Here is a 25,850-nt window from a genome sequence, read left to right on the forward strand (position 1 = left end):
AAGTGTGCAGTTTAGCACAGCACAGGTGGCTGGGTTGTTGCCAGCTGCAATGTTCATTCTTAGCAGTAGCATCTCTGCATGCATCTGAGCTTTGTGTAGAAATGTCAAGACGCGTCATCAGTTTTTACACCCCCGTTTACCAACACACCCCTCCCCCACATCCCAAAAGAAAGTTACGTACACTGCCTTCTCTATCATTTTCCCAGGTGGGTGAGAAGCCGTGTTGGTTTTGCTGCAGCAAAAAAACTGCCTTGCTGCCGCTTAAAGACTAGCAATAGTTTTGTGGCGTAAGCTCTCATGAACTAAAACTCTGCTTCATCAGATGCATGTTGAAATCTCAGTTGGCATGAACTGCAGAAAAAAATCATCATCATAGAACTGTAGAGTCGGAAGGGACCCCGAGGGTCATCTAGTCCTACCCCCTGAAATGCAGGAATCTTTTGCCCATTGTGGGGCTTGAACTCATGACACTGAAATTAAGTTTCGTGCTCTACCATCAGACCTGCCAACTGACAGTGGGCTGCAGTGCCACAAAAGCTTATACCATAAAGCTTATAGTCAAAACAAAACAAATTCCTTCCAGTAGCACCTTAAAGACCAACTAAGTCAGTTCTTGGTATGAGCTTTCGTGTGCATGCACGCTTCTTCAGATACCTTCAGGTATCTGAAGAAGAACTGACTTAGTTGGTCTTTAAGGTGCTACTGGAAGGAATTTGTTTTGTTTTGACTATGGCAGACCAACACGGCTACCTATCTGTAACATAAAGCTTATAGTTAGTCTTAAAAGGTGCCACAAGTCTTTTGGTGCGTATGCAGCTCATGGAACAGGTTTCTTGAAAACACCTTAAATATAGAGGCAAAGTGTAAATGGTGGTAACCCTGGGTTAGTGATTCACCAGGGATGAGTCAAAATCTCCCAGGCAAACCTTGGCAGATGTCTATCCTCCAGCATACTGATATATGCCCGAAAAACCAAGCGGCACATTATGAGATGAAGCAGAACCACTGTTCAGCAAATGCAGCTAAAATGGTATTTTTTTTGTGTCCTGACTTGAGCTGGATTTTCCATTAAGGCAACTAACTACACCTATTTATGCCACTTCTTCATTAGATCCTCATGGTTTTACAAGTTTCCAATATTTTGTAATAGTTATTCTTACTGCCACAAAGAAAGTTGGTAGTTCTTTAGAAAAATACATCCCACTCCATCAAAAATCAGTACAGTGGTACCTCGGGTTACATACGCTTCAGGTTACAGACTCCGCTAACCCAGAAATAGTACCTCGGGTTAGCAACTTTGCTTCAGGATGAGAACAGAAATTGTGCTCCAGCGGCGCGGCAGCAGCAGGAGGCCCCATTGGCTAAAGTGGTGGTTCAGGTTAAGAACAGTTTCAGGTTAAGAACAGACCTCTGGAACGAATTAAGTACTTACTATTACCACTGCAATAGTATCATCAGTGGGTTTGGTTGGAATGTTTGGCTTGTGATCAATCCACTTTTGTGCAACATTCATGTCAAAAAGTCCTGTATCAAGGGGCAATTCCATCACACCCCTCTAGCACAGTGGACCTGTATTTAAATGTTCATTTAATTTTGTTGTGCATGTCCAGTGATGTTGACAGCTGAAGGTGAGCTGGCTGTCGTCACTCAACCACAGAACAAGCTGACCATCTTCTTGGAAGAGATGCTCAGCCTGTCATGAGACATACCAAGTTTTTGTGATAGATCAGCTTTAGGAGAACAGGCAAAGAGTTATCAATGACTCAGCTTTGCCACGAGTTCCAAAAATTTCCCTTTCCCAATCCTCTTTGTCACCACCTCACTCTCTTTTGGCTAAAGACCACCCACATGGTGGTGATGGTACTTGTCCTAACTTCCAAACTGTTGCTGCCCCACATTTTCACCTAGCTCTTAATCTTAAGTCTCTTGTGTTTCTCTTCCTTTGGCCATCTTCCTCCTCTGCTTGCTGCCTCTTACCACTCACATTCCACTCACATTCCACTAGAATTTCCTTTTTCTTGGGCTGTTTCCTTCAAACCTTTTCCAGAACATCAGCTTTCTTCACCCCTCACCTCAGTCTCCACAGTTCTGTCTGCTTCCTGCCCTACCTTTAGCTATGGCTAAACAAGACTAATCAGAGCTAGGGGGTCTATAACTATATATTTATATATTAATGGGAATTTCAACACCTAATTTTCATAATGCTTCCATATTATGTAAATAATGGCACTAACCTTAGAAGTTATTGTGAATTGTGTGAAGGCAACTATTGGCAGATTTCAACTACAGTGGTACCTCGAGTTACATACGCTTCAGGTTACATACGCTTCAGGTTACAGACTCCACTAACCCAGAAATATTACCTCGGGTTAAGAACTTTGCTTCAGGATGAGAACAGAAATTGTGCTCCGACGACGCAGCGGCAGCCCCATTAGCTAAAGTGGTGCTTCAGGCTAAGAACAGTTTCAGGTTAAGAACAGACCTCCAGAACGAATTATGTACTTAACCCAAGGTACCACTGTATGCAGATACCTACACATTCCATGTTTTCTGAAAATGGCTTACTTATTCTATGCATGAAGTTTGCAAAACTAAATGTTTTAGCATTGGTATTGCAGAGAGATCCTTCCATTCCATGCAAACAAATTATTACAGTCATGAATTTTTTTATTGACAAATACTGGGGAGTTTATTGCCCTTGTCAATAAAGGTTTCACATACTAGCTCCAGAGCTAAACATACAAATTCAGCTGATTACACTAAACAAGCTCTTTTGGAATGTGTGTTGTTGAATTCTAGCCTAAGTACAGTAAAGACCAGCTATACCACATGCTGTTCAGACAGTTAACACAAACTATAAATTATGGAAACTTCATGGAAGTGGAGGTCATGCTGTGAGGTTTAAAATCAGAACCTTTAATACCATTGTAGCTGGTTGGTTGACCTTTAGTGGAAAAGCTGAGTGGGCAAAGAGCATGACAGATGATCTGGTTGTCTGTATTAAAAAAAAACTGGCTATAGAGAGTCACATACACACACACACACAAAAAAAAAACCCTCATGGCTGGTTTGGTTTATTGGTTTGACACTATAACAACCTGAATTGACATATATGTAAGCTGTTAAAATCATTAATAGAACTACATGAAAACAGATTATACACGCAAGCTCCCAATCACATTGGCCACACGAAGGTACATCAAGAGCACAGTTCTAAGATAAAACCAAATGTGAAGAGGTAAAGTTGTTACTTTGAAGCAAGTCCCACCAATTTCAGTGACACCTTAGTAACTGGTCTAGGATCAGAATTGAAATACAAACATAAAAAGGTAACTATTTACAATTTATGGTTCAAATGCTGCTTTTGCTTATACTTGAGATGTATGAAAAGTACTAAATTCAAGTTGCAAGCAAGAAAAATAATACTGGTCAGAAGAAGAATAATTTACTTTCTGCGCAAGCAGAAGAAACACAGCATTTTAAAAGCTGACTATGTTTTTTCTATTCACTACCAAACACACCGAGGCTAAAATAAAGCATTCCCACTTTTTAAAAAGTCACAAAAAATTAGTAAAGATTCTCAAAAGTGAAATGAAATCATGAAAGTCAGCTGGACATAGACTGGAATGTTCCAGAGAAGGGAAAAAAACTAACTGCTTATATTGAACTGAACAGAACCAACGTTTTAAAGGGATGTTCTTTGAAGCCTGAAAATATTAATGCTGATGAAATCCTTTCTTAACTCTTCAGAATGCTGTACATTTCCTTGGTAGCTTCAAGCATCAATCAGCACAAAAAGCTGTATTGTCATTCCCATATTTTTTTAAAAAAGATCGTTTTGACAATGCAGATTTTGCTGTAACATTAAACACACTAACAGAATTATACTTCTATTTTATTCCACTAAAATCTAAGTAGTATAGCGTTTCCCCAATTTTACTGTATTGAGATTAACGTTGAAAATAAAACCATTTTTTCCTTAAATTGTCAAACCTCTTTTTTTGCATTTAAGTCTCTTTTTTCTGTTTCTTGTCTTCAGCCTTCTCCATGTGTTTCTGTAACAAATAATCAAACAAGGGAGGATTGAATTCTGTTGCCTGGATTGTGTTGCAATGGCATCATTAGCAACATTCCATAATTTTTTTCAAATTTAAGCTTGCTGCATCTCATGGTAAATCAAGTAGTAAGGCTGATGTGTACATTGGGCATAATCCAGTCACTATACTTGGATTACAATGGAATGTCCAAGTTCCAATTTGGGCTGGATTGCTTGTGACATGGCGTATGCATTAGCTTCTGAACTAGGTGGTGTAGAATAACTTGAGATTAAATTTGCCACTTAAAATAAACCAGAGCCTTAACAAAGAGCTACTTATCCTAAGGTTTTAATTAAGCTTCTTCCAATAGCTGCATGAAGGTGAGAAATTCTACCTTACCTTCAACTTTTGATAATGTGCAAGGCTGCTGCAGTGGACCTTTTTTGCAGCATCTTCATTGGTGTAGAACAAGGAACACAACTTGCAGTAAAATCCAGTTCGGGGCACCACAAAGCTCACACCTAAATAGAAACATGCACATAATTGCAAATCTGATCCAGAACAAAAGGGCCAGAAAGAGAGTCCCTAAGTTCCCTCTGTACTGAATAGGTGATCTGTAAATCAGTAGTCTCATACTGGCTACACATGCATCCTTGCCTTTAAAATGCTCTTAAATAAAATTGTTTGGTTCACACCTCACAGAACTGTTATTTAATGTGAAATAAATGGAATATGACCGAGTCCGACAGTCTCAGAACATACACTCCCTTCTTCTCTTCCAACACAATCAGGAGAGTTTGGAAGAAGTTTGTTGCTTGTACTGACAAACTGTGGTTAACATTAACTATGGTTTACATAAAGCTAGTCACTTTGAAAACAAAAATAACCACAGTAAGTTAGTTTTATATTTATGTAATTTGCATAGTGCCCAATACCTGTAGGTCTCAGGATGATTCACAACATAAAACCACAACTTATTTACATTCATTGAACTGCAGTTAAGCAAAACTTCTGAACTTCTAGCTGTGTCTGCACTTTAAGGCTGACTGCAGTTTAATTAAAAGGTAAAGGACCCCTGACAGTTAAGTCCAATCGTGAATGACTCCGGGGTTGCAGCACTTATCTTGCTTTACAGGCCAAGGGAGCTGACGTTTGTCTGCAGACAGTTTTTCTGGGTCATGTGGCCAGCATGACTAAGCTGCTTCTGGCGAAACCAGAGCAGCGCACTGAAACGCCGTTTACCTTCCTGCTGGAGCGGTACCTATTTATCTACTTGCACTTTGACGTGCTTTCGAACTGCTAGGTGGGCAGGAGCTGGGACCGAGCAACGGGAGCTCACCCCATTGCGGGAGTTCAAACCGCTGACCTTCTGATCGGCAAGCCTTAGGCTCAGTGGTTTAGACCACAGCGCCACCCGCATCTCTTCAGTTTAATTACATCATACTAAACTATGGCTTGGCATGATGTGCACATGTGTTGTATTCTATTTAGTGATTTAACAGTTTGTGCTCATAAGGTCTTGATGATTGAGCCTGAACTGACTGGCAAATTCTAAGCTAATACCTCTTTAGGAAAGGAAGTCTCTTTCTTGTGGTCCATTTACAACACACGTTACATTAGAGGAGGTTGAAGCATTCTTACCAACAGGAACACTTGGCTGATACGGTCCAATCCTATTTTCATCCGGAGTCTTACTTTCTTGCCCTTCTGTATTTTCTTTATCATCTTGTTCTTCCGACACTGTGCTGTCTGTCACCTCGGAGGATTCTGACTTCAAATTCTCATTTTTAGCACCATTTTCCAGTGCCTCGTTTTCTTGCTGCCCTTCTTCTGTGCTTACAGTCTGAGTTTCTGTTATGCTGCCATCAGTTTTTACAGCAGGTGTAATACCAGATTTACGTTTTTGGTGATCTAAATCTTCTTCATCACCAACTTCATCTAGAGTCACAAAGCCTTCCATGCTCCTTGGAAATCCACCTACATGTCGCTATTGAGACAATTTATTTTTATTTATTACATTAGATATGGCTTTTCTCAAATCAAGCGATCTCATTTAAAATACACACTGAAGTCCAATAGGGTAATTCCATCACATGCAAACACCCACTTTTATTTCCCTCTCTAGGAAGTGCTCCTCAAAAGAGATGACTTTTGGAGCGCAGGGGTACAAAATACTATACCAATGGCCACAGTTTAGCCCCAGCCACAGCGCAAAACTGGGTCAGGGCTCAGTATCTCCCCACTTTGCAAGCAACAGGAATGGGCAAGGAGCACAAGAAGGAACCATGTACACAACAAACTCCCACAAGGAAAATGTTCCTGTGGTGAAGGTTAGCACTAGGAATCTGACACTTTCCTTCAACAAATACTACTTATTTATGTGCTTGCACTGGTGAAAAGAGTTCTCTCCGGATCCTCAGGGCAGGGTTGCCTCCCTCCTAAACTTGTGACTTGCAAAGTTTAGGATTGTAATTCATCTGAGTACCTTGCAGATGTGCAGTTTGTCCCTACATATCTTTGTTTCATGGTCAGAGATGAAGCAAGCTAGGGACTTGCACATGGTCTCATGAGTAAGAAATAAAATGAGGAAAAAAAGACTTTTTACAGGACAGGATACTGCTACAGACTACAGTCATCTATACCACCCAAAACAGCTATGGGGTATATGCACACAGACTACACAAGAACCTTCCTTTCTGAAACCCTTATTAAGATACCACGTTATGAGGAGCACCTTTTCTCGAAAGGCGGAAAGTTTTTGTGTGGCAAGAAATAATCTCGTGGTGAAGCATAAACTTCTTCCAAATGATAGTTTTCTCTTTACCTTTTTGAGTTTCTTTGCCGTTGATGTAGCTGTAGCATTTTCTTCGGGTTTTGCAGTGGCATCATCACCAGCTGCCTCCTTTTGTTCAGAAGCCACATCACCCAAGTTAGCTACATCCGTATCATCTGCAGCTGAGCTCCCACTCTCTAGTAATGCTGCTGCTTCCTCCTCGTCCACTAATAGTTCATCTTCAGATTCAAGGAGTAAACTTGGTTCCTCCTGGTCTGCCTGATCATTGTCCTTTGTATCTGCCTCATCTCTCTTCTCTTCTTTATCTTCAGTGCTATTGCTTTCCATTTTCTCATTATCTTCAGTCTTACATTTTTTCTCACTTCCAGAGTCTTTGCTATCTGGAGAAAGACCTCTTTTTCTATAAAAAGAAAGGGGGAAATCTTGCTTACCCATTTCCTTTCTATTTTTAAACAAACTCAAGCTACCAGAAAGATTATTACCTTGGTTTATCTTTCTTCAGCAGATCTACTCCTTTGTTGGGAATCTGTAATAATAATAATAATAATAATAATAATAATAATAATAATAATAATAATAATGTCAGTTGGTTAGAGCGTGGTGCTGATAATGACAAGGGTTGCAGGTTTGATCCCTGTAAGGGACAGCTGCATATTCCTGAATTGCAAGGGGTTGGACTAGATCAGGAATCCCCAAACTCGGCCCTCCAGATGTTTTGAGACTACAACTCCCCAGTGGTCAGGGATGATGGGAATTGTAGTCCCAAAACATCTGGGGGGCCAAGTTTGGGGATGCCTGGACTAGATGATCCTCAGGGTCCCCTCCAACTCTATGATTCTATGATAAAGGTCTTTGTGGATTTCTGTATTAGGAGCTGAGCACAGCTATTCAAGTGAAAATGGTTCCAGTCTTCAAGGCATATGAAAACACAGCTGAAGTAAGAACTGCCACAAACTGCAAGACTTCAGATATTTTCTTATCTGCACCGTGGTATTCAGGATGGGGCTTCTCCCTATTCTTATTAACTATAAGCGGTAACCATGTGGGTGCCAGGTGTACAGGATGTGGAATTATGTCTCTCTGTCTATTAGCTACTGTCTGTTAGGAACAGGAAAAAATGCTTTTCGTATGAGCAGAACTTGTGAGAAGCTGTATAATCACCGTTACCAAGAACATTCAGCACAACAGTTGAAATTCATATAAAACATTTAAAAAAAGGGGGGGGAAGCATTTTTCCAAATGTATCACCACTGCCTCTGGCCTGAATCAGTCTTGGATTCTTCAGCCAGCTCCAAATCCCTAGGCAAGTGGCAACAACACTAGTCAGAGGCTTTTACACTAACTATTAAGGAAACACTAAACACTTTGGTTGTTTTCAACCAAGTCCTACTCAGAGTAGAAAATGTCAATGTCTCCTGATTGTTCAGTCGGGTGCCCCCTTCTCTCATAACACTGCAGACCAGATCTGGGGAGAAGAGGGGGGGCAACCCCTTTGTGCTGGCTTCCACTAGCACACCAAGTTATTTGAATATGGGCCACTTAAATTAATGAAGCTAAGTTAGTCAGTGTCCATTCAATGGGTCTACTCTGCATAGGACTAGTGTGGAGTATCACATTTCACATTACAACATTACTTACTGAAGAAATACTCAAAATGAAAACTTACTCCAGCACATGGTACCTACCCTTAGTACTAGTTTCTTGTATTTTTCAGACAAATCTACTTTCACACATCTTCCCTGGAACCAAAGGGCTTTGTTGGAGCACTGCTCCATCATTGCTTCAGCATCTTCTCTGGTCTCCATTTCTATGAAAGCCTATGGATGTGATTAAAGACATTTCAGGGTCCAATATTTCAATAGGATTCTCCTATAAAGTTAAACCTAGGTAAATCACTAAAATTACAGAAACCCCGCTGGTGGAAGGATAAAGTTGATGAGCTTGCTTTTTGCCTCAAACTCTTGAAGAGGGATGCCTAAATGCTTTCTACTCTATCAGCCAATGGAACTCACAATGAAACTCACAACATAGTGGTGTCATGTACCAAAATAAGGCTATAAAGATGAGCTGTGGAGATACAAGTAGACATGTGCTGGCTCGGCTTCCATTTTCCACCCCCAATCTCGCCTAATGCCCTTGGCTCTTTCGTCTTGTCTAATTCACACATAGGTATGAAACATCTTTTACAAGAATCTACTCAACATCTATTTGTGGGGAGCACTCGCCCATCTCTCCATGGAAGAGATGTTGTAAGCCTTAGTTTCAGTGTTTCATGTAAGCACCTATTTTTCTTCTATGTTGTTACCCAAATGCTTAAGAATGCTTTACTAAACAACATTTTACTAAATATACCTAGGGACTGATTTCTAGTTATGCAAGCATTGTATGAATTACCTGACTCTTCATTCTCATCAGTATGTAATTCTTTATTTTTCCATAGGGCTCTGCTAGTTTAAGTACAGCATTGTCAGAATATCCTGAATGCGGCAGATTGCTGAGATGGATCACACGACCAAGTTCTTGTTTTGGAGGCTCAAATTTTTGGTTAGGCTTCCCTTCTGGTTTCTAAGAAGTTTAGAGAATATTTCAGTAATCCATTATACATATATAATTAGACTTTAGTTTAATGTCAGAAACTAAAGCACAGAATGCAGATTGTACGTTACAAGTGGAAATGCAAAATTAATGGAACTGACTTTACCTTTATTCTTTTATATTTCTGCGATAAATGGACTCTCACGGGTTTGCCGAACACTAAGGCTGGGGCTGCTGAATAATACTCTACTGCAGCTTGTGCATCTTCAGTAGTAGACATTTCAATGAATGCCTGAAATTGCAGAAGATAAATAAATTTTGGTGTCCCTCTTGAAGAGGAACTATGTCTAAGAATGAAATATGAGCAAAAATGAAATACAAAAATACTGTAGCCTTTAAGCTGTCAAGGGAGCATCAATAAGTACTGTACATTTTCTATAGCATTTCTAAAGCAGGGTTACGTGTTGCAAATCCAATCATCATCCACTTTTAACAATACTGTTATTTGCAAGCCACTCTAGGCTCCTTTCTGGTTAAAGAATGGGATACAAATATTTTAAATAATGTTGAAACATATGATTTTACACCAGGAATAGGCAACTGGATGTTGAAAACTACTTTAAAACAGTTTCAGTCTTGCATATTAAAGTTTCTTCTTGCAACTATTCAGACTAGAAAATTACTTTGACATCACAAAGCCTTGGCTCCCAAGTACAAGAGAGATTTTGGGGTCATACACTTCCTCCTCCTGGTTAAAATTCTGATTGTGAACAGAGGCACCGTAATTGCTGCAGTTCAGGAAATTGTTTGTAAAAGTAGAGTAGAGCAACATTTGAAGTATTTTTTTCCCAAGTAATGTCATGCTGTAACACACTTCAGCATGATTTTAACACTTACTTCATTGATTTTGTTCAAGATTAGGTGATTTGTAATTATTCCAAATGGTTCAACAAGTTGCAGTAGCTGATATCTCAGGTTTTTCCCTCTCTGAAAATCCATGATGTGCACAACTCTGCTTGTTTCCTGTTAATGACAAGTAGTAGCATTCAATAAATTTAATTGTTAAGCTAAGTAAATGTTAAAATAACCATCCCATTTTGGAACATGATCTCTTCTGGCTGGTTTTGTGATGAACCAGTCAATGCCAACATTTAAAAACAGAATACTATTGCCTTTCATCTCAGATTAGTCTGAAGAGTATGAAGTAATGGGTGGGGGACCTAATTAGCAGGAAGCAAACGGTCTCAGAAAGCTTGCAGATGTTGGCCTTACTTGTAAAAAATGTTGGCATGGATGCCTTGAATAGAGACTTGAAAAAACCCATCACTGAGATCTTGAATATGCAGAAGGGTCTCAAAGCCAGTTAATGTGTATCATGTTCTCAGCTGTTTGGGCAACATTACATCAAACTGGAGGTAAATACAGGCTGCAGGTTCACATGGTAGAATCCTTTTCCAAACTCTTTTTTAAAAGTGATTTTTAGTGGAAGAACAATGACAACATCCCACTGATATAACAATCAAAGACCCAGGGTATATATTTTAACCATGTTTCAAATAGTAATTGCCTTGAACCTATTAGTAAGATGGAATGCTTCACTGAGTAGTTTTATGTGTAGTTAAAGGTAAAGGGACCCCTGACCGTTAGGCCCAGTCGCGGACGACTCTGGGGTCGCAGTGCTCATCTCGCTTTACCGGCCGAGGGAGCCAGCATACAGCTTCCGGGTCATGTGGCCAGCATGACTAAGCCGCTTCTGGCGAACCAGAGCAGTGCACGGAAACGCCGTTTACCTTCCTGCCGGAGCGGCACCTATTTACTTGCACTTTGATGTACTTTCGAACTGCTAGGTGGGCAGGAGCAGGGACTGAGCAACAGGAGCTCACCCCGTTGTGGGGATTCAAACTGCTGACCTTCTGATCGGCAAGTCCTAGACTCTGTGGTTTAACCCACAGCGCCAGCCATGTCCCTTTTATGTATAGTTCCCATACCTTACCATCCCTGTGCTCTCTAAGCCATAAGCAAGAAATCCTATCTAACCCTGAAAGTGGCACAAATGGTCATTATGGATGTTGTTCCAAGCTTGTTTTGGTTAACACTGGCAAACCCAATCTCTCCTTGAGGTTTCCTGAGAGGCTCAGAGACAAGAAGGGGCTAAAGAGTGAGATAGAAAATGTAAACAAGTTCTGAACACAGGCTTGGTTACCAGAGCAACGTGTGGCATCCGTAACCTAACATGGTCAAATGACCTAGGCACTTGTGGACATCCTAAGGTAAAAACAATAGCAGGGGAAGGGGAAAGAGCTGAAAGCAGGAAGACGCCATACGTGTCTACTATCCAATGACTTGTGACCTTTCTTGACGTATGTAAAGGGGATGTTTTGTGCCCAAGAATGTTTTATGACTATTTGTGTGCTGTGTCTGAACTACTATATATAAGCTTTTGTTCTGGAGTGCCTCGGAGCAGACTTTTTTAACCGGTGTGTTGAGTTGAGCTCTGTCCTATTGCAATAGTTGTAATGAAGCTGGGAGCCTCCTGGATGCTGGACTTGAAATTAGTTTCCTTGGTTCTGTGATTTATTTAAAAGGTGGTCCCTCACCTGGGTAACAAACAGAGGTGGTATAGCAGTGAATTCTTTCCACACTGCAGCCTGGGCACAACTGACTACTTAAGTGAGAAGCAGACCCTCATTAACAATATTTATTGTCTAAAACAACCATAGACACAGTGGGAATATCTGTCTTTATAGAGCAGTTCCTATGTCAATACTAACCACTCTGCCTTTCTGCAGGTGCCTTGGTCCTTGCATACTTCCATTTCCTTAAAATAATCGCATTGGGGGAGAGAGAAAGGGAACAGGAAGGGGGTGGGAGAGAACAAAAACAATGATTATAATTCACAAGATTGTTGGCACTGTGACATATCACAACATCAAATTCTTTCATACGTGTTGTAATCTTGAGTAGAACATAGGCACTGGGAACAAGATCTCTCTCTCTCTCTCTCTCTCTCACTCACACACACACACACACACACAAAAGTGTGTGTATTTAAAAATGTAAGTAACAAGTGGCCTAGTTCAGTAGGGCTCTGAATCCAATCAGAGGTGAGATCCAGAACTGACCCATCCTTTGTGGGGAATTTTGACAGCTGGGTTCCCCAATCTGTCAGTCACCAGACTCATATGACAACAGGTGATTCAAAGTGCAAGCTGCAGGAGCAGACTTATCTCTGATTTTAGCACTATGGTGCTTAGCACTAAGATTGGAGGTAAGCCTCTCACTGCTCTTTGACAGTTTGCTTTCTAGTACTGCTATGGATTTCTTGAGATTCCCATTTTCTGTCTTCTGATGTCCTAAGCACACCCAGCCCCCGATGACGAAACATTATTGGAAATTTCATTCTTTATTGGCAAAGCACTTGATTGCATCAGCTCCTATGGCGCAAGATTTACATGCACCATTCCTACTAAATAGCTAATTCTTCAAACTTTTGCTGATCCGGACAGTTGGAGCAACAGTGCTAGCATGCCTCCATGAGCACATTAAAAACCCCTCTTCTGATGCAGTGGGTGCAAGCAACCATCGACTTCTCCCGTGTGGCAGCTCCAGATGCTCCAGTCGCTTTATGTCCCTCTTTGTCCTTGGAGACAGTGGGAGAGGGGATGGAGGAGATTCTAATGGCCCAATTCTCTCTGGTCTGTCTCTTCAATCTATGCGCTATTCTGCAACTCAGGATGCGCCTGTGCAACATCCTGTTGGGAATCTGCATATGTGCAGCTACACACACAGAGTTAATTAGGGTTTGGCCGACAGCCAAGGCAATGTGAAGGAGTAAGTCTGCCTGGTGATACAGAGGCATGGAGACAGCTCCACGATTGGTCAAGCTCTCTCACAGGAATAATGATTAATGGCCTACTAACTGGAATGTGTGTTAGTACGAGTTCGAGTGTAGGAGTTGTGAGTCGTGTATGAGAGAGCTAGCTAAAGATCCGTGTTCTGTTCCTGTAAATAGTCCACTGTATATAATAAACACCTAACTACAAGTTCCTGGTTCCTGCTTCGTCTATCCTGTCTGCAGCCAAGTTGCCAATTGCTTTCATAAATTCTGCATTTACTCTGCTAGGTCTGGCTAAGGTCCTGCAACTAGTCGGAAGGTGCGAAACACCAACAGGTTTTGCCAATAGTCCCCACCTTCTATTCCCCCATCTCTGACTGCCCAGCCATGTCCTCTTTCCTCTGCTTCAAGTGGTATAGAACCACGGAAATCACTGATGCCTTCCCCAGATCCACCTCCTGCCCCCATGCCCGTTGTTTGGACTCCTGCTTGTCCCTGACACACGGATCTTAAGACATCGGCACAGCACAATTCCCTACTGCCCAGCAAAGCATACTATATATAGCCAGGAACTACAAGTTTAAGAGTCCACTTCAAGATGCATTTCATATTATTACCTCTCGACCCAGCTGGTGGCCCTCCCAGATGAAATGGTGGCGGTGGCGGCCCCAGAATTCCCGGGGCAGGATTTGTTGACTGCAACATAAACGGATCACCCCTGGAAGTTCACACACACAAAAATGAATCCACATTAACCTTCAAATAAAATAAAATATTTACATAATCTTCAATCTAGTTTTGAATACAAATGCAAAGATGTCAGACTAAAAGTCAAAAGGTGGTGAGCCAGAGTCCCACCACATCACAGTTTACTTTTATGTGCAGATAGTCGTGGGTATTTACTCTGCAGGCCTCTTCACACAAATTTCAGATAAGCTTGTGGCTAATCCATTCACGCATCACTTCTGACAGTGATATTCGTGCATGCAGTTTGTGTGGAAACGTTCTAACAGGCGATATTAAATATCTGACAATTTTAACTCTTCTGATTACTAAAAAGTGATCCAGTGCCTTTCAGCGGGGCAATGAAATCGAGCCATTCACAATTACGCTTGGTCTGGCAGCATCTATTTTTGACAGGATGTGTCCTGGCTAATTAACTCTAGGGTGAATGACATTACAGCCGGTAATTAGACCTGTGAGAAGACATACGTGTTGCAACTCCCCCCCCCCCCCCAGCCACCTCAGCTGGTTCATGAGTGTCTAACCTTGGAGTGTACTGTAAATGTCAAGGGAGGATTTCATGGGGCTTCCCACAGATTTTCCTGAGGAGTGTGTTTGTGGAGAAAACCACATACATGGCTGCTGCTGCTCAGATGGAAAATGCTGCAATGTATTCAACTTTTGCAAAGTGCTGGCATTATTATGCCATGTAGATGCAAACTTTAAGGCGGAAGTGGGGAAGCCCAGGTCCGGGAACCAAACTTTCAATGGGTCTACCATGAGTAAAATGTAGTTGAATGCCACCTAAGTGGCTTAGGGCGGAATTCAGCTTGCTTGAGGGAATGATATCCCCCTTGAATGATATCCATGTGTGCTGTTCTGGAAATATACTCCCCACTGTACTGCTCAGGTTCAAGCTAAGTAGATCATTTTCTAATCCCCTAGCACTGAATCTCAGTACTATACTAGGAAACTACTCAACTAGCTCCAGAGCTCATCTGCATCATGGTATTGAGAGAAGCTGTAAACTTGTTTCCTTCTACTTGGTAGTTTTTACTTACATTCCAGGTCCAGAATCACTTTCAGGGTTCCATTCAGGATATCTTTAAAGGAAAACAAAGTCTGTAAGATCACTGTCTGCAACTCATATCCTGGCTGGAGAGATACTATGCAGATATATTTTCTACCTTAGCACATTAATTTTTAAAAAAATATGTATTCAGAAAATAAAACCCCCTCAGCATTATTAGCCTTATCTTATTTCAGATGGATTATACCCAATTGTGTCCCTTTGCTGATGAAAGGTTCCTGTATAGAAGCTTTCATGAACAGAAAGAGTAAGAAAATTTCAGATTATTCCTTCTTTAGCCTCTCAAATTTGCTCTAGAGGGCTTGGGAATAATTTTGCTGATGGAAGAGGCTACTGGAAAGGAGGAATTTGTGAACCTTGCGCCCCCTTCCATTTGTGGAAGTCTCCACTGGCTCAAAGAGGCTTCTGTCACTAGAAAGGTACTGTTAAAATATATCTGAGCTGATGAAACGTATCAGTTAATGTGAAACCAAATGGCCACTACAATCCACCTTTAGCTTCCAGAATCCATTGCATACATACCTGGAAGTGAGTTCTGTGGATATCGCAATAATGTAACCTATTCTGAATACTGTATACCATTTGAACCTGAATTGTAAGTTTGCTTAAATCAATGCAACATCTCAATGCACCCTGAGATTTTATGACAGAATACTCAAATTCACTTTTAGTCTTGTGAAAACGGATGAGGAGACTTGGGAGATTTATAAAATGAACTATTATCCATGAGAGAATTATATTAAGGGTATGGAGATAAATTCTTTCTACATACTCAACATGTTAAAACTTGGGGTCATGCAATTACAACCGATTTGCAGCAGGTTTCATGTCAATATATTTCCCCCTTAACATGTATAAAATTGATTGCCATGGAATATTTTCATAGTCACTAATATAAAGGTAAAGTAAAGGTACCCCTGCCAGAACGGGCCAGTCGTGTCCCACTCTAGGGTTGTGCGCCCATCTCACTTAAGAGGCCAGGGGCCAGCGCTGTCCGGAGACACTTCCGGGTCACGTGGCCAGTGTGACAAAGCTGCATCTGGCGAGCCAGCGCAGCACACGGAAATGCCGTTTACCTTCCCGCCAGTAAGCGGTCCCTATTTATCTACTTGCACCCGGGGGTGCTTTCGAACTGCTAGGTTGGCAGGCGCTGGGACCGAGCAATGGGAACGCACCCCGCCGTGGGGATTCGAACCGCCGACCTTTCGATTGGCAAGTCCTAGGCACTGAGGCTTTTACTCACAGCGCCACCCGCGTCCCACAGTCGCTAATATAGATGGCTTTAAAGAAGAGTGGTTTAACAAGATATGGAGCGAGATCCAATTTTGCACCAGCAGTTCGGACATGACCTCCTTGTCTCTCATCTGCAGTTCCCCAACTCTCCATAGCACATTTCAGAGGCACATGGGAAAGGAAAGACATGGGAAGTCCGGTGTGTAAGCAGGCTGTCATAGTTGACTATCACCTGTAAAATGTTTATAAGTCTGGTGAAGAGCCCCAAGTCCATAACCAACCATCCACATTTCTTTGTAATATTAATATGGACCTCACCCCCAAATAGTTAATTATGTAGATGTCAGTCAGATGTGAAGGTTGGGGCTTTTATGCAGCTATTGTACTGCTTTGCCAAAAATGTCAGTATAATATTCTACAAAAGATAAAATAGCTTCATGGAATGTTTCAAACAAATTTAAAATAGTACGCCAAGTGTCAGCTTGAAGATGTGATGTGATCTATTCTTGTTTGTTGCTGGAACAGTTTGAATAAGCTAATTGTTTTCAAACTTTGTATACTGTAACTTTGAAGTTTCCTGAAACAAATATACATTGCAATTACAATGAAAAAGGGACATTTAAAATCATTTAGATCCATACATTTCCAGGAGAAGTTGACAACGTCGACTGTGTGTTGCTCCATTGATATGCTGGTTCCACTCCTGCAGCAAAAGTACAAAGTCAAAATTATCGACAACAAAGTTATTTTAAAACTTACTTCAAACACCTACGGAATCATTTGCAAGTCAACCAAATTCTCACGTGTAAGTGAACGAATGCCTTTATCTTAGCAGACTTGTATCATGATCAAAAGGGTACCAAAAGTGTCATCCAAACAATGACAATCAGAACTCCAGTGTATTCTGCAAAAAGTGTAAACCTGAGCGTTAAATCAGCCATCTAACTATGCAATCCTATACATGTATCCTCTGAAGTAAGTGTTCAGTGGTGCTTTTGCCCAACGAACTTTTATGTCCCTCTTTTTGACATTCAAACATCAGATTAGTTTGTATCCAATTGTAGCTTTGTGCCAGCGGGAAGCACGTTAGGAAGCCAATTCTGAGCAAGCCCCTGTATGTGCTGCAACTCTGCATAGTATCAGATAGTGTTACAGAGGGTCCCCAACTCTTCAAGGGCAGCTTTTCAGGAGACAAGGGGAGCTGAAGTGGGTGAATGGGAAATACTGAGTGAAACTCATTGTGTGTAAACTGAAGTTATTCCCCACTTGTGCAAAGCCACTATTGGATGGAACCTACTGCTTATGAGTTTTGCATTCTAATGATTACAAAAAGTTGGAAAAGGAGCTATCAGGATATAAAACATGTACCTGAAGATACATTTTGAAGTTATTAAAACTTGTTTTCAATGCAAGTCTAATAGAAGGCTGCCTTTTGTTGGTGTACAATGCTTCTGCAAAAGTACATTTCCACTAAGATAAATAAAGGTAAAGGTACCCCTGACCGTTAGGTCCAGTCACAAACGACTCTGGGGTTGTGAGCTCATCTCACTCCATAGGCCGAGGGAGCCGGTGTTTGTCCACAGACAGCTTCCGGGTCATGTGGCCAGCATGACTAAGCCGCTTCTGGCGATCCAGAACAGCGCACGGAAACGCCATTTACCTTCCCGCCAGAGTGGTACCTATTTATCTACTTGCACCTGATGTGCTTTTGAACTGCTAGGTGGGCAGGAGCTGGGACCGAACAACAGAAGCTTACCCCGTAGTGGGGATTCGAACTGCTGACCTTCTGATCTGCAAGCCCTAGGTTTTGTTGTTTAGACCACAGTGCGATCAGTGTCCCTACTAAGATAAATAGTCTGCTGCATTTCCAGGCTGGGGAGGAACAACTGAATACTGTGGCTGCTGCACAGAACAATACTTTTAGGAGAAGAAGGAATAGAGATGCAGCAAGAGGGCACATTCCTTTCATTATTTTCAAGACTCTGCTAGTAAGATAGCATGCCTTATTTTGTGTTGTATCATTCAGAAAACCAGCTTGTAATGAAAAGGAGAAAGAATCACATATACTAATCATGCTTTAACATTAACCAGTTCCTTAACTAGCTTTTAATCCCCGTTTAACATTAAAGACTAACACAGATAGCCATAGGTAAGTGACCAGGAATGGTATTACCATATTTACGTGAATGCAATGCACCACTGAATGTAATTTGCACCTAAATTTTCAAAAACCTTGAAACCAGAAAAGTATTTGTTGGCAAATGTAAATGTGGCATCAAATCTAATGCACACCCTAATTTTCATGATGTAATTTGGCCAAAAAAAATGTGAGTATTACATTTGAGTAAATACGGTAACTATCTAGATAGGTCTGTGGCAGGGGTCACCAACTTGAGAAGCGGCATAAAGTACAATACTGGCCCCTGCAAACCATAGACTGCTTTTTTTTTTTTTTAAAGGACATTTGCAATCAATGGCAGATTCATGAAAAGCAATGTGCTACAGATTCATGGGTACAATTTCTCATATTCAATGTTTGGTTTTTTTGGCAATCATAAGGCATTTAATATATAAACTTTAAAATACAGAAGGCCTACTAAATCTAATAATTTCACACACAATTTAAGGTGAAAGGATGTCAACACTTGGTTCCCATATAAAACAGGATACCCCGCCCAGCTGTATCAACGCCAGCATTCAACAGACCGCCAGACATTTGTGTCTGATTACCAAGCAGAGGATCCTGAGTAAATGGGAGTTTTCCTGGTTCTTTCTTCAATTTGATAAAGCACTCCTGACTAACCCCACTACAGATTATATTAGCAGTGATATTGATTAACAGAGGTAAGGAATAATTAACGTTACTTCCCACCTCTCCCTCCCAAGAAAAGATAAAACATTCTTCAACAGCCACAGCCTTTTCCCACTAATGCATAAGTAGTTCATCTGTTTGAAACAGTTGAAGCTTTTCTTGCTCTAATTTAAATACCCCAAACTCTACACAGATTTTTTCCCCAGACAAACCAAACTGTTGAGTGTCAAAACCTATTCATTCCAGATTCCTAAATCCTGCTTACTAAATTATTACTATTATTTTTATTTTTATTAATTTTGTATACCATCGTCATCCGAAGATCACAGGGTGGTTCACAGCATAAAAATACACAATAAAACCACAGAATACCTAATAAAAAGCTTTCTTCAAATAAAATTTGTTTCAGTACTGCACAGTTCAGGACTTAGAAACTCACAAGATTTAAATCCCAAGCCTGAAACACTAGAGCTTGTGTGTGTGTGTGTGTGTGTGTGTATGGCTAACATCTGAAATTACAGCAATATGTTTCTTCTAGTCAGAAAAAGTCTAAACATGAAGCTGCCTGCTGAAGTGTGCAACTAGACATGACTGGTGACATCCATCTAAATCATACTTTGAAATCAATGGCCCAGAGCCCAACGATTTCAGTAAGTCTACTCTGAGTATGACTAACACTGGATATCACCCAATAGACAAGACGACTGGATCTTTCACTTTAAAACACACACACACCAGACATAAAGGGGTGTGTGGATGTGCATGCTTATCTGATGAATGGGGAAGGGGAGCCCTGATGAAAACTGTCCACAATGACGAGATGGCACTTCAGCAAATAAAGTGCTGGGTGGGAGGATAATTAATTCCCCTCTTCCAGCTATCGTATGTAATCTGGCCCCATGGAAGGCACTCCTGGAAGCTTGGCTATGTGTTTTTAGCTAGATCAGTCTCAAATGAATTTATTGTATTGTCAGTGGGTTGTTTTTTTTTAAGATGACAAATACAGTACTTAAAAAACCTGATTCATGGCATGCATGTATTAAGAAATTTCCCATAATTTCACATGCTGATTGCATAAGTGCTTCCACTTACAAAGTTAACTTTAAACTTCCAGAAAAGAAACAACAACAACAACAATAAATTAAATAATTAAATTTGTATACTGTCCTATACCCACAGGTATATAGCGGGTCTAACATAACCTATGTTAGAAGATTTCCCCCTTAAAATGTGTCCCTCTCCTCAGCAGAACTGCTTGCACTAAGGAACAAAATTGGCAATGTAGCTCTTAACTCTAACAATACAAAGGTGTTCTAACATGCATTTTTTCTTTCAATGATACAAATTTTATAATGTAAGTCTTCTTCAGTTGAGAACAAATTGTACTGCATATTGATTTCTGTCTCCTCAACTTTTAGCAACATCTTTCCATTAAGGTTTTTGTTTTTTTATCAGTGCTATAAAAGCTTTAACTGCTTTAAACATTTAACAATTAGCTGAATTCTGCATGTAGAGTTCAGAATGTATAACCTTTGAATTAATCAATGAATATACACTGTGGTGAAATTATAGACTTTAATATGCTGAAGAGAAATAGATGTTTTAAGGAAAAGAGCTTTTGTCCAGAAGAGTAGGTTTAAGTGCACAATGGAACATCACAAAAATGCCATTTTAAGATATTTTCTGTTGCTAGTGTTTTAAATAACTGCATCCTTTAAACTTGTGTAGATCTGAGATTCACCTCAGTGTAACCCATAAAGACTTCAAATTAGGTATTGTTGGTAAGAAAAAAAAAATGTGAATTTTGATATGTAGATAATCAAACAATAAATAAGATGAGCAAATACATTTCATTTTTTCACTATTGCTAAAACAGATTTGTTTCATAAAGGTATTTTCTGAGAATACAGTTAGTGGCAACCCAATGAAACCAACTTAAGAACACAATGTGCATGCTTACCTGGAATTCTACGCATCATGCTTTAAAAAATAAAAGCAAGGACAGTATCCAGTTGACAAATAGATGACTAGTTTGTAAAACAGAAAATCTGAATACAGCTATACTAGGACACCTGCTATTTTGTTCAAGAACCTAATTACGAAGAATGAAGTTGGATCAAAATTTTAACAAGGAAGTAATCTTATAAGTAGAGAATGCCAACAAGAGCATGATATAGCACAGCAGCAGACTGATGTTTCTGAGATTTTAAAAAGGGATAGATGCAATATGTAGTAATAAAAAGTGACTGAAGTGTTTAAGAAGGTTGTGAAAGGGGAGGATAAAATGAGAAGTCTCAGACACAGTATGAAAACAGTTTTTAAAGTGACTTTTAAAAAGAATGAACTCATTTAAAAATGTGAGCTGCAATCCTATAATTCTTTTCAAGGACTCTACATTAAGCTTTCTGGTTGGCCATGGACAAGAGGAAAAAAAGCATAGTTGTGCAAGGACGTATCTTAACTACAAATCAATCAGCAATCAAGACAGATGGGAAGGAATGCTGAATCTAGCCTCTTGAATAACTGCAAACCAAAATGAAAAACCTCTGCACCAAATTAAGTTAAGAGACTATGCAGATGCAAAATATAAAATAGACTAGATGATAACTGACCTGCAGTTAAGCCATATGGGTGAAACAAATATTAATGTAAAGCCCTGGTTTAATGTGTTGCCCTGAAAATAAACCATGTATCAAACTCTTTTGAGTCCTTTGTGCAAGTCATCAGAACATAGAAACTGAGGCAAAGAAACAAGCAACAGGGACTACAAAGTAAAGAAAAATAAGCATCTGATGCTTAACTCACCTTATTGGAATGAACAGGCAAATCACAGATAGAGCACAGATGGGGATAGACCTTCGGTAAGAATCCATGGAAGTCTTCAACATTGCTATCTGGAGGAGCACCTCTCTTTTTCTCAAAGAGAGATCTCTCAGGGCCGCGACCCATCCTCTCATACTCACTGTCAAATTTACGATACTTATGCGAGGTTTCACCGTAATAAGAGTCATCCCTATACCTCTCTCCATCTCTTAATCTGTCATCTTCATAATCCATTCTGTCATAAACAGACTCTTGAGAACGACTTCCATGATCATAGTCAACCACTCGGTTGAGACTAGAACCACGATCATCAAAGCTATCTCTTCTAAAATGCCTTTTCTCTTCCCAATCATCCCTAGGAACTCTGTACGGTGGATCCCGTGCAGCTGATCTGCCATCTCTACCATAACTCAGTGAAGGGCCTTCTTCAGCTCTCCTCCTTTTAAGTTGCAGAAGTATTTGAGGCAAGTTTTCAGGAGTGATCTTGTCCTCAGGGTAACGACTCAGTTCATCTAAGTCTCTAGCAGACAGACCAAAGCTGGCCAGAATGTTAGTGGCCTGCTCGGCATCTCCGCGGTGCTGAGAAGACAGAGAGAGTGGGCCTCTACTTCCAATGTTAAATATAGACTGTAAGGCATGGGAAGATGCACTAGCAGAAGACAGTGCACTATGAGATCCTTGTTGATTCAATGAAGAACTCATTCCAAGATTCATTAAGCTAGCAAGGCGTGCAGTACCCTGGTTCATCCTTCCAAGAGATGCTGGCACACTTAAAGACTGAGTAGCGGCAGCAAGAAGGCCTATTCCTGCAGAGAGGTCACGTCCATGACCTTGGGAATCCCTACTTAGAGATGACTGGTGGAACGACTTGGACATTGCTGAACTATAGATTGTCTATTATGGATCAAACGTGAGAGATGTCTGAAAAGAAAGCTCACACTAGAAAGCTAGGTAAACTTCACTTCAAAAAGGTAACGCCAAGAAAAGGGATCAATAATGACTGTCGATCTTCTTCAAGCTGAGAACACCAGACAAGTCTGTAGAAAAACAAGCAGTTTTAGTCATAAATCCCTTTATGAAGATGCAGTTTTAAAATGTATGCATCATGTTGATCTAAAACCAATTTAAGATCTTACATGGCTTTCATTATGCAACGTCAACAGACTGAAGATGCAACCCAGAACCCTATTATACATAGCCCTCAGGTGAAAATCTAGCTTTCCCCCCAGATAAGCACCAATTGTTGCCAATCAATGTGCACTTTTGTTTTGATGAGAAACTGTTTTCAAGCACTGGTTGTACAGAACCGTCTGTTTTCAAGCCCCCTATTGAATAGCAGGGTGCATACATCTTATGTTACTGCTCTGGATTCCAGGAAAAAGACAATACACAGGTCATGGAACCAAGAAATGTAACTCAAATTGTTGAACATTAAGCCTATAGAGGAAATGAGAGCAGGAACTTAGGAGTGGCTGATATCTGGACATGTGTCTAATGAAAGAGTTACTAAGTGAGACCAAATAATTTACACTCAGTAGAACTGAATTAGTACTATAAGATTTGTGAAGGAAAACAGGTTTAAAGTTTGGTAGAAGCACACAAGACCTCTCATTCAAGTAATATGTTGTTAGTATCACATGTGAACTGTACCTGCATATTTTTAACATTACATTGTGAACATGGCAGATTAGTCTGCGCTAAGATTTCAAGCCAACCAAGACCAGACCTCATTAATACTTGAATTGGGAAACTACAATTTTGTTTAAAGAAGAGAAATGCTATGGCACTATTCCAATCAAGCAAGTTGTTCAACTGTTATCTTTCAGATGAGACTTGACTGTAAGCTATAGCCACAGGTGGTAGTAAGTTTCCCATGACATGACTATTCTTTTAACAAGCCCTTTTTTATTCTTGCAGTGCTTATCTCGGTCTTCCTATGCCAACAGTGAACATTAAGAAGCCCACTTGTCTCTCTACAAAGTCATCTTACAAGAAGAGAAGAGCTCATGAGATTTTTCTAAAGTACCCAAGAGTGAAAGTTTTATAAACTTCCACAGAAAACTGAGGCCTCAAGTTACTCAGGCACTTCCGAAAATCCCACTAACTGCAGTCTTATAATACTGAGTATTCTACCTACAGAGGAATAGTTTAGGGATGGGCAGAAGACTAATGAATGTTTTCCATGGTCAGTTCTCCAATTAGCAGGGAAAGATGACAAAACCTTCAGGCAAGTTTTAATGAAATGTTCATTTTCTTAGAATTACCTATTATGTTTCAGTCGTAAGTGAAAATGTTTTACTAAAGATCTGATTAACTTTGATAGTGTTAAGACGCTAAACCATATAGATGGATATTTATATTGCCTGAAAACCTGTATTACATGCACTTTTATCACCTGAGAAGAGATAGCACGGACTATTTTAACACACAGCTCTCAAACACTGTGATGTAAATAGTTACTTATCGTTAACTGATTACCAGTTGTGTCACTATTATAGTAACGAGAATTTTCACTGTAACGTCCAGTTACATTTTGTCAAATTGAGTACCATGGGGGTGGGGAACAATTGAAAAGCATTGATGCAAGTGTAGAACTAGAAGGATGGTCCAGGTATTGCAAGTGCAGAGCAGATGTCAACAGAAGTAGAAGAGAGAGCAAATGTCAAGTGAAAAGAATACCATCCATACCAGTGGCAAAACAGAAAGAATTTCTGAGCAAAATGGTATTCTAACAAGTGTGCATGAGGTGCTGGCAATCACATGCTCAGCAACAGCATCACACACAGTTTGAACAAGAACTTTTGTTGATCACAAGAAAAAGTTTTTCAGGCTTGTAAACAACCACTAGTCTATTGAGCAAGTGACTCACTCCCAGACTAGTAGGTGCCAGCCCCAGTAGATGAATTATAAAGATCACTACCAAGCCCAGTTAGCGTTCTGTACATATGTGGATTATATAGCCAGCACCTTCCCTTGCAGAAGCAAAGCAACTGCTTGTCTTTCGGATTCCGTTACCTGCGATAACAGAGGTCAATTGGAATATTTGTAATTTAATAGCTCACCACCTAACTTCCCAGAATCCTGCTTGATCTGAGACTTAAGTCATCAGCAAAGGTTAGTAAATAACTATGGGTTGTAGGCAACTAACCTCTACTCAGAGTAGAACTATTGAAATTTATGAACCCAAGTTAGTCGTGCCCATTAATCTCAATGGGTCATTTACTCTGAGTATATATTAGCTGACTACAACCCTATTAATTTAATGTATAGAGGTGTCTGTAGTTAACAAACTGGCTAGAATCAAAGAAAGGGGCCTAAACCATGATTTTTTAAAATCCACACATTTCATCTTTGTAGATGCGCATGGGTCATCTACAGTTATACATTGACGTAGGAAGGCTCTGCAGATACATAGGTGTCCTGGTACTGCAAGATTTATTCAGACAGAACCTTGAATTAGAAACAGATGCTGGGACAATGCACTACAAGGCCTGACTTGCATTAAGCCCTGGAGGGTGCAGTAGACCTGCAAAGCCCTACTACCAAAAGCTCTTTTTGATAAAATGTAAACAGGCTCTTGTTTGGAAGAAAGGTGAGAGTAACCATAGAAGCCTGATATTCAAGTTCAGTCATAAAGGAAAGGGATGTCAACCTTTAGATTCAAAGACATGAAATAAACAAACTTATTTTAAAACAGTGCAAGTCTGAGCCAATAAGCACTTTTCAAGTGTTTCAGCAGGCTGGGGTTCCTTTCTGTAGTGTGGATGACTACCTCTCTGAAATTACTTCAAGGTAGGAACACCGCCAATTGTGTGTTTTTCTTTGATTTTTACTTTTGCAACCCCAGAACAGTTCCTTAAAGGCCTAAAGTAAGAACATTATATGGATTCTGAGAAGTATTTCAAGTCCACATATAAATGGGCAGACTTATTTGCAAGGCTGGTTATGTTCCTTACAAAATTCAGAAC

At 40.3% G+C, this 25,850-nt stretch overlaps 1 protein-coding gene and 1 long non-coding RNA gene across 2 annotated transcripts in view; one reads left to right on the forward strand and one right to left on the reverse strand.

The window, feature by feature from the left end:
• Positions 1-1,450: 1,450 nt before the first annotated feature.
• On the forward strand, positions 1,451-3,040 carry LOC309338503. Its single transcript, XR_014154945.1, has 2 exons — positions 1,451-2,291; positions 2,529-3,040. It is a non-coding gene; the product is annotated as an uncharacterized lncRNA (long non-coding RNA).
• Positions 3,041-3,058: 18 nt separating this feature from the next.
• The window catches only part of MATR3 (matrin 3), a 29,828-nt gene continuing 7,036 nt past the window's right edge, over positions 3,059-25,850 (reverse strand). The window contains exons 3-16 of the mRNA XM_081855776.1: positions 21,865-22,919; positions 16,889-16,950; positions 14,986-15,027; positions 13,819-13,919; positions 12,138-12,184; positions 10,264-10,389; positions 9,533-9,658; positions 9,226-9,396; positions 8,517-8,648; positions 7,314-7,357; positions 6,862-7,231; positions 5,679-6,024; positions 4,437-4,558; positions 3,059-4,055 (exon numbers count right to left, since the gene is read on the reverse strand). Coding sequence (XP_081711902.1) covers positions 4,008-4,055; positions 4,437-4,558; positions 5,679-6,024; positions 6,862-7,231; positions 7,314-7,357; positions 8,517-8,648; positions 9,226-9,396; positions 9,533-9,658; positions 10,264-10,389; positions 12,138-12,184; positions 13,819-13,919; positions 14,986-15,027; positions 16,889-16,950; positions 21,865-22,758 — 2,631 coding nt within the window. The 5' untranslated portion in view covers positions 22,759-22,919 and the 3' untranslated portion in view covers positions 3,059-4,007. The remainder of the gene's footprint in view (positions 4,056-4,436; positions 4,559-5,678; positions 6,025-6,861; positions 7,232-7,313; positions 7,358-8,516; positions 8,649-9,225; positions 9,397-9,532; positions 9,659-10,263; positions 10,390-12,137; positions 12,185-13,818; positions 13,920-14,985; positions 15,028-16,888; positions 16,951-21,864; positions 22,920-25,850) is intronic.

This window comes from Podarcis erhardii, assembly GCF_964252035.2.
Source record: "Podarcis erhardii genome assembly, chromosome: 3".
In the NCBI taxonomy this organism is placed as follows: Eukaryota; Metazoa; Chordata; class Lepidosauria; order Squamata; family Lacertidae; genus Podarcis; species Podarcis erhardii.